The following is a 10,134-nucleotide window of genomic DNA, read 5'->3' as shown; positions in this document are numbered from 1 at the left end:
AACTTTACTCTTCATGATTTTATGTTATCTTTTCTAATTGCTTTATTAGAGTCATACTGTTGTTTATATTCAAATAACTGGCACGCGCACACTCCTCTTCTTAAGTTTCGTTGGATATTAGTTCTTTTACACACTTTTCAGCTCACCTGGCCCGAAGGGACGGTGAGCTTATGTCATGGCGCGTCGTTCGTCGTCTGTCCGTCAACATTTCCTTTAAATTGCTACTTGTCATAGAGTTCTACATGGATTGTAACAAAAGGACTAAATGTGGTATCCCCCGAAATCTGCCCCACTATACTGACATTCTTGAATTTGTAAATTTTATATTTCTTATATTTGAAATTGAAATAAAGATACATTAGTGGTTTGAAAATAACAATGGTTTGAATAATATTGCTCTAAATATAAAATATAGGGTGGTTTTTGAGACGCATAACCGGTATTTTCGAGAAAATAGCCGAATTTCGTGTGTGTAACATGGAAATTAAATATGAGCGCAGTTTTGCTCCACAAAGATATTTAAGATTTAAGTTCATATTCAAAAATCAAATATACAGATGAAATTTCATTTTGGAGCACGACTGCGCTCATATCTAAAAATTAAAAAAACTAATCGAAAAAAGTCGATCTTCACTCAAAAAGTAAGATGAGGGATGACTAAGTTCTAGTTGTCGACGTGGCCAGTTTATCCGGAATTTTGCTGTTCCTGTTTGCCCATCTATCTATCAATCTATCTATCTATCTATCTAAGTATTTCAATTTTTTTATTTAATATATGAGAGAAACAAAGTATTATGATAATAATAATAACAAAGTATACTAAAGTACTGTAGTACAGTATGTTAAAAAAAAAATCCGGACTTCGCGACCTCGATATTTCCGTAAACTACTTGCGACCTCGGAAAACGTAAACAAAGCGCAGCAGCTCGTCTCGGCTTTTAACCAGTTGTCTATGGTAAAGAAGAGGATTTTAACCGGCTGTCTACCCAGAATATTTCATAATTGGTAGGTTTCTATTCATAAGCTATGTTTACCCGCCCAAAATATAGAATGCAACATTTCAATATCGACGTCAGGTGAGTTTGACAGCTACCCCAGATCGAGTCTCCGAGATTGGGCAGACGACAGTGTTACCTGGCTTGGTAAAACACTATATTTTAGCACTGTCACAACAAAATGTAACATAATACATCAACAATACTACAAATACTTCACATCTCCTGTTACATCGCCATCACATTAGTTATTAATTTAAATGCGATGATTTGATTTGGAATATTTTCGTCGCAAATCGTCTTGGCGGGTGTTACGTTAGGCTACGTACAGTAGCCCGAAATACTCTGGTCCTGACACTTCTCCAACAATGTTAGAGGTGAAGCAACACGAGACAATTTTGATCATTATGCCGTGTCGATATTGCCCATCAGAAGGTTCTCAATATCGACGTCTTTTTAAGAGTCCAATGTTATTGGATTAGCCCTGACACCAGACATCTAGGCTACCTGTACATGTCATAATGAGACACACGGATACAAGAGGTCACAACAAAAAAAAACTCTACAAAAAAACCTTTGAGTAGAGAATTAACTGGAAACGTTTTTTATGGTGGCATATTCCTGCCACCACTTAATATTTAGCGAGATATTTATCTCGCCAAAATTATTACGATTCGATAAGTTGAATTAAGTTAACTTATTGTGATAATTAAATTAAGTTGACTTATCGCAATAATTATGTCGACTTCTCATGATAATTAAGACAACTTTTCTTGATGTTGTTAGTAAGCAAGGCGACATATTTCAATAAGCAAGGCGACATATTTCAATAAATGTTTTGGTATATAACTGGTTCAGATTTAGTTAGCAAGATAACTAACATAATAAGTCAACTTACAATAGTTTTGGCAAGATAATTATAATGGTAAGTCGCCTTAATTATCATGACAAGTCGATATGATTATCACGATAGTCGACATGATTATCACGATAAGTCACTTAATCATCACAGCAAGTCAACTTAATTATCATGATAAGTCGAGTTATCATGATAATTTTGGTGATATACAATGTATAATTATCTTGCTAAAGATTAAGTGGTGGCAAGAATATGCCATCATAGTTTGTAGACATGTTTTGATCAATTTTATAATTAGACCTGGTATAATGATAACAGGTTACAGAATACAGAAAAACATATTGTTTTTGTTAAAAAAAACCCTTACTTATTTAAATCCAAACCTCACATGTACATATGCATCTCTAGTTTATATATGAACATATCTCTATGTACATAATTACATAATCAATAATGTATTCTACATGTATAAACACAGACACACCTACAGTTGTTAGGCACCATTTGTCTATTTTAAATGCAGATATTTTTAATTCAGTTACAGATACATAACATAATGCATCTCTGTTAATTCAATAATAGAGATTTCTGTATTTAAATAAAGTGTAGAAGAACAGGGAAAACACACAATTCCTGTTGTCGGTGTCTTGACCAGGAATCGAACTACTAAAGGTCTCTGGTGTGAAAATCTACGGCTCAATTCTGACTTGAGCCAAAATAGCATGTTCTGTTAGTTAAATGACATAGACCGTATTAACATGTACAAACCATCACTGACCGGCTCCTTTTACAAAAGATTGATTACCATGTAATATGACTTTTTACTCCTGTTATAAATCCATCTAAAAACAGGGATATCCCAACTTGATTGTAACATTTTTTTGAAGATCGGAATGATTTAAACTTTGAAAAAAATATCTCTTGGGTTGATAAACATGTACATCCCTAGGAGGGATTGATTATTTTTCTTCCATAGTTTTTTCCCTTACATTTACATGTAAGTAAAAACAGTCAAAAGAGCATTTTATCATATCATCATTGATAGTGTAAAGCCAATTTGTTATATTAATTATGCATACACTTTATTTTGAATATTAATTATGCATACACTTTATTTTGAATATTACTTATGCATACACTTTATTTTGAATAATTGGGTGTGGTACTAATTACAAATTTTTTCTTGCTTTTACCAGTTTAAAACCAATTAAGATACATTGAATATGGCATTTTGATATCTTGGCCATTAGTTGAGTCTGGCCACAACAATGAGTGTGGTATACATTATATATATTTTTTTAAATTTTGATGTCATTCACTGTAATAATGGACATACAAGTCTTTAGTCTATGAAAAAATAACCTCAAACTTCAAACAAATAGAAATGATCATGGGTGTTACATGGCTATAGGGCCATTTTATGTAAGGATATGCCAGGTTTGTTGGTGGAGGAAAGCTACCGACCAGTGGCAAGTAAAGCGTATCCTCTGTCATTAGTTTTTTTCCGTATTTTATGATATAACTTTAAAAACTGCACGAATAAACTATAATTCATTTTCTTTCTTTTTTTCAATAGAAATTCTAATCACGGCCAGCATGGGATAGCTTGAGACATTGACGATAACAAGATTATTGCAGTGAAGTTGCATACATGTAAGTTGAAAACCTAAAGTACATGTAAATATATTTTACTTGGGGTAAAGGTTGCTACTATATCATTGAGTATTCTCCCTTCTCATTCTCAGCCCCAATTTGTTGTCAATTATTAAGCTAATTGACAGTAATTGCTGTATTAATTCTCTCTGTACAAGTTTAAAGCAACAAAAGATAGATTTTATGACTTAGGGTGACATATGCTTATCACACATTCAATAGTGTGCAGTTTTAATTTCACAAATACTTTAAAGTGTTGCCAATGATTGATAACCATATTGATGAAATTTTAATCTGGTTACTACATTGCATGTATTAAATACTGACCTATTTATTCACTTAACACATTGCACCAGAATAAAATAATATAAAGTTTTTAAATATTCTTTTCAGACTGCAAAAATGCCAAAACACTTCTGTTGTGTCCAGTGTTTAAAGAGGTGTAGATCTGATCCCTCATCCCGTCGTCCGGTGCCCCCTTACCTCAAGGAAAAAACTGAAAAGAAGCTTCATCGACCATTGACTGAAGGAGATGTCTTGTGCTCAGCTTGTAGAAGGAGAATGGCTCGATCAGATCCACTGGTGTTGCAAGGAAATAACAGTCAACATATGTCAAATTCTGAAGAGACAGATGATCCAGAGTTCTGCCATAATTTAGAGAAAACATCTAAGGCCCTAAAATCTCCAAAGTCTGTAGAACTGAAAATCTGTTCAACTCCAAGGAACCATAAAAACTGTGTACTATGTAAAAAACCATCAGGACACCGAAATCACCTTACTGTTGTGCCATCTTCTGCTATTACACAGGCTTTTGTTCATGTTGGTATTTTCATTAACAGTGATAGCAGATGTTGTAAGTTCCATCTTGTAAATGGATACTTTACTCAGGAAAGTGTATTGTTACTTAATTCTACAAAATCCTCTGAGACTCTTTCAAGAACTGAGATTGGATATATGTTGGACAATGTGAGAACATTAATGAAAACTATGTCTCATCTAAATTTTGATGTGCCTACTGCACTGCAAGATTCTGACTATCAGAATCTCACAGGTCTCTCAAGAGATCAGTTCCATGAGCTGACTTCTTACATACACTCATTACGAAATAACAACAACAGGTCAATCAAAACATGTGTTGCTGTTTTCCTCACTAAACTCAGAACTGGACTCCCAAACTCTTTATTATCTTCAATATTTGGTCTTTCTGAGACTCAGGTTCAGCGCATAATTCCATCTGTAAAAGAGGAGTTAATGGATACGTTTGTTCCAAAGCATCTAGGATTTCAACACATATCCCATCAGGAATTTTGTGATAAACACACAACACCTGTTGCAAGGACCCTTTTCACAAAGGCTGAAGATGAAGCAGTTCTTTTGTTAGATGGCACATATATATTTATACAGAAGAGTGGTGACTATTACTTTCAACGACGCTCCTACAGTCTTCATAAAAACCGCCCTTTAGTGAAACCAATGATGGTTGTTGGATCCGATGGCTATATACTTAGCGTACTTGGACCATATATGGCAGACTACAGTAATAATGATGCAAGCATCATCAAGCACATGATGAACAACAATTCAGAAGACATGAAAGGTAAATAAAACAATTAACTTTAAGCAATACATGTAAATGTTATGGTCCTATAACATATATACATTAACAATATAATTATAGTGTTGACAGCAATGAATTGACATCATATGGAGATTGATGATAGGATGCAGAGTAAATGTATATAATTATATACAAATATACTATAGTTCAGTATTCATATTGTCATCAGCCTGTAAATTGCAATAAATATTTGTTTGGATTAATATAAGTATGTAATTTAATTTACTGACCATATATTGACCATGTACATGCCAATTATTGAACTTATAAATATACCGGTACATAGAACCTATGATCTAACTTCACATATATACCGGTGAATAACAGAAAGAGCTTGTAATGTTCAGATATAGGTCATTCAAATCATGATTTGATTATTTTTTCGGAGTTGTCATATTGCATACTTCACCTGATAAAAAATAGCATAATGGTTCCCAAAGTTACATACGATCAAGTTTAAACTGTTGAAAGAGATGCTAGATCACATTGACATTTTAAGTCAGTGGCATTCTTAGTTGCATCTTATTTTTGACAAATATGTAGTGTAAAATAATTATGAAATTGTATAAACATGGATAAATAGCAAAGAATGTTATATAGTGTATACATAATAATAAATAAACTCATTTTATTTTTGATCTTTATTGCAGATTGGTTAAAGGAGGATGATGTCATGGTGGTTGACAGAGGCTTTAGGGATGCCATGGAATTTCTTCAGGAGAGCGGGCTAAGGGTGGAAATGCCTTCCTACCTTCAGAAAGGTGCAAAGCAACATACCACAGAAGAGGCAAACCTGTCGCGGTTGGTAACGAAGGTTAGGTGGGTGGTGGAGAGTGCTAATGGTAGGATAAAGCAGTGGAGACTCCTGGATAAAGTTGTCCCAAACACTCTTGTGCCCCAGATTGGAGACTTCATAAGAATCATTTGTGCTATGTGTAACAAGTTCCGTCCACCTTTAGCAAGTATGGAACCAGAGTCTGAAGAGTTGGCAATACAGATGTTAGAAAGAGTCACCCTGCCTAATGCAGTTAAGGAACTTGTGGAGGAACATAATCTTCTAAAGAGGAGAACGCCATACCAAAAAGTAAATTCTGCTGACGAGATTCTATCAGATTTTCCTCGCATTAGCATGGAAGATCTTAGAAGCATCACCATGGGTGTGTACCAAATAAAACAATGTATATCCTATTCAAAGGAACATGTGGATGATGAGGGCATATATGACTTGATGATATGTAAGGATATCCCAAATCTGCTTCAGGTCAAGATACAGTCGCGTCATTCCAAGAACTCTCAACACACTCTATGGATCAAGTACTCTTTAGAGGACACATCTACACATTGTTCAGTATCTGGATGGTATTGCACTTGCAAAGTTGGAGCGAGGGTTGTTGGCTGCTGTGCACATGTTGCAAGTGTGTTATGGTATATTGGGTATCAAAGGCATCAGGAGGGAGTTTTAGCACAGGATAAACAGTCCAAACTAGTTCAGGCTGTGGATGATGCAGGGGAGAACATTGAAGAATGAATTCTGGTACTAATTCAGATACATAATATTCATATTCATACTTTTGCTGTTATATTGTAATGTACATGTATAATAATTATATAGTCTATCAGTATCATTCTGTTTTAGTTAAATCCGTATTTTTGATTGGTTAAGAATGATACACTTTATTTGTCTTGTTCATGAAAACTTATGTATATGTTGCTTTATTTCAACGCTAGTTAAAGGAAAATGGCTCTGGATTGGCGCTGGATATACATGTATGATAATTCTCCTTCCTATCCAGCATTCCATGTTAAAAATATAAACATTATTAAGCAAAGATGAGACAACATCTTTACAAAGTTTACATTCTAAGTTCAATTGAAAATGTTTTACATGTATAATATCAAATACATGTATGTTGTTGTAAATTGAATTTGAAATGTGCACAAGTAATTTTAAGTAGCTATGCAAAGTAATTCACTATTTGGTTATGCTTACAGTAATATGAAAATTAGTGAATATATTTACAAAAATAGCAATGAACGAATACATTTAATACATGTGTGCTTCATTATTTGTATCTAAAATGTTCATAGCGTTGGTAGCTATGGTCAAAGTTGTTCTATTTTTATCCCCCGCGAAACGCGTTTGCGGGGGATATTGATTTGGGCTCTGTCCGTGCGTCCGTGTGTCCGTGCGTCCGTGCGTCCGTGCGTCCGAGTATCGTTTCCGGGCTATAACTCCTAAACCGTTCAACTTGGCTACACGAAACTTTCTGTACATGTTAGGCTAGTGCTCTAGTTGTGCCTTTTTCTAATGGGAACCTTCCATTTTCAATACTTTTTCTGTTACCATGGAAATTTATTAAAAAATACAACTGGGCGCGGGGGATAATGCCAAGCTTTGCGGCTCCTTGTTAATACAACGCGTGTAGCGTTTGTATTATTGCTATCCGGTTTACTGTAGATTTGTAGGACTTGCCCTGCAATGACATCTAGTGGTGACCTCTTGAACTATTTCATTCATAAACTCCACTCATAAATTCCCTATTCATTGAATAATAATCCTTTGGACCAATCATCAATAGTCATGGGAAGACTGCCTTCTGATTGGTAGAATACACAGAGTGTTATATAATACACAGCACTATCTAGGTCAACTCCCTGACTTTTGTGCCTGCTGGTGACTCCTCTGTCCAACTTACATAATCTCTGTTAATGATAATTCAAATTGGACTTACTATCTAAGGCTTATAGACCTGAGAGTTATAAAGTAAACTTATCAGATGTTCTTTCTGTGTACCTTAAATAATGTTTTTAAATGATTGTTAAAAACAGATCTTAGGTAAAGGCAAGATAACTTATAAGGCTGCCCTCATGTGTGTATGGTGTTACCAAAATAAGTGTATGTGCAACATAAGAAACAAGAGTATAGGATAAAAACTCATTTTTAATGAAGATTTTTGTTTTCTTTTGTAATTTTAAAATCTTTTATTTCATGTAGGAACTTTAATTAAGAAAAATGTCATACAAAACATATGTATTTTCTGTGATCAGTTGAATGTTCTTAAAATAATTGATATCAAAGTCTTTCTAATATGGTTTTCTATTTTTCTGTTTCTGTTGTGTTGTATTTGCAGTACTTTGAGTACTTTGATTTATTTTTATCTTTCAATATACAAAAGTACTGTTCATGATAGAAATAACAACTGTAAACGCAAAGCTTTCTGTAATTTTCAATTCAAAATCTTCATTTTACCATCAAATGGGATCTTTGGACTTTGAGTGGAATATAGTTATACAACTGTTGCTATGGCATGTTGCTAAGTAAAACACAAATATAGTAAAAACATGAAAATCAGAAAACATATTTACAAAATGGCTATGAAAGAACATGTAGTAGTCATATAATGCATGTCTGTTGCATTCTTTGTATTTGAAATGGAAACAAAACTGTACATAAGTCTGGTTGCTATATGCAAAAGTGTTATTTTTTTAGAATAGTGATAATTATTTATTGTATTCCATATGTATGTTGATTATTTAACTAATAAGTAGCATTGCAAGTTGTTTGATTCATCCTGTTACTTTTTACTGAATGGCATGACAATGGGAAGGGATTAATTAAGGGATAAGTAGGGGTAGATGACGTAACGTGATTTACAGAACAGGATGCGAACCTCTGGCACACCGTGAAAAGTTGTAAGTTCGTAAGTCACTGGCGCGGCTGAAAATGCTCGTAAACTTGGCCTGCTGTACATCAGAGTCTGTCATCGTTCATTCAATGGCCTAATATGCATTTAAATGAATTTGATAAATGGCATTTTTCTTTTGTAAATAGTGAGTGGGTGGTATTCTAATCATATTCACATTTATATTAATTATTGTTTTATCTAATGTCTAATTGTTTTAAAAAATGTTGTTGCTACAATGTATCATCTCTGGACTTTGACTGATATAAAATTCCAGGAATGTGAAGACTGCCTTGTTGTTTTTATTTCACATTTCTCTAAAATAACAAGATTGGAATCATTCTGACATTCTATATATTATAGAATAAACAAAAAAAACTTCCATTGATTTATTCATGTCTAAAAACTTGTTTGTGTGTGTTTTGAGAGGTTTGTTTGGTGTTGCTATGGAGAGAAATCAGTTGCTATGGCATTACTATGGGCTGTAATACATGTAGCACCATGTATGTAAGAAATGGGACATGCATTGATGATTCCCTATATTATATACAATAAAATATGCACAATTTCTTATTAAGTTTCCCTCTTAATATACCAATTGGAAAATCTTAAGTGATCAACCTGGCTATAATAACATGAAAATGGTATACAGGTTGCCAAGCCTGTTGCTAAGCAACGGTATGAAAGAACGCTTTGAAACTGTGTTGTTTTATAAACCTCATATATTGGTTAACATATGGTATAAAAAAAAAAGGGAATCTGTGTTGGGGCCAAAATCAGCCCTTAATTATCCAAAGACAGACAGACATTCTTTATTTCCTCCTTCAAGGAGATTGTGTCATTTTACATAATAATGGTAACATAACAACATTAGAGTGTGAAACTAGAACATACAATATAATTTTAAAAAATTATGTAAAATGTTGTATCTATCGCATTCACAACACCATCCAGAAGTTTGTCACGACTCAAATATAGAGATGGACATTCTAGTATAAAATGTAATATAATATCACTACTTGTTTTACTATCAAAGTTTACATTGTAAAATATCATTCTCACATGATAGGGAGTACTTAAATAAATCTACAATATCCCACACATGGTGTCGAGAGATGTACTTTGTACTTAGTTGTAAAATAGGATTTATACCAGGATTACTGTGAATAGCGGAGTACCTCGCAAGCTCTTCACGATTATTAAGATTTTCTTTCCATTTAGTGGCGTTAGAATCCCTTGCCCTATTAGCATGAACGTTAAAAGGGCGACTAAATTTAGGGATATTAACTCTTGATATTCATCCTACTGACTTTTATCCTTCCTAAT

At 33.7% G+C, this 10,134-nt stretch overlaps 1 protein-coding gene across 1 annotated transcript; it reads left to right on the top strand.

The window, feature by feature from the left end:
• Window positions 1-297: 297 nt before the first annotated feature.
• Window positions 298-9,521, top strand: LOC138333662 (uncharacterized). The gene is made up of 4 exons (XM_069282189.1): window positions 298-1,005; window positions 3,431-3,507; window positions 3,901-5,104; window positions 5,776-9,521. The coding sequence occupies exons 3-4, from the start codon at window positions 3,910-3,912 to the stop codon at window positions 6,651-6,653; spliced, it is 2,073 nt and encodes a 690-aa protein (XP_069138290.1). The 5' UTR covers window positions 298-1,005; window positions 3,431-3,507; window positions 3,901-3,909; the 3' UTR covers window positions 6,654-9,521.
• Window positions 9,522-10,134: the final 613 nt, after the last annotated feature.

The sequence above is a fragment of the Argopecten irradians genome, chromosome 10 (genome assembly GCF_041381155.1).
Source record: "Argopecten irradians isolate NY chromosome 10, Ai_NY, whole genome shotgun sequence".
In the NCBI taxonomy this organism is placed as follows: Eukaryota; Metazoa; Mollusca; class Bivalvia; order Pectinida; family Pectinidae; genus Argopecten; species Argopecten irradians.
Note: the sequence above shows the minus strand (reverse complement) of the source record. Positions and strands in the feature narration are given on the sequence as shown.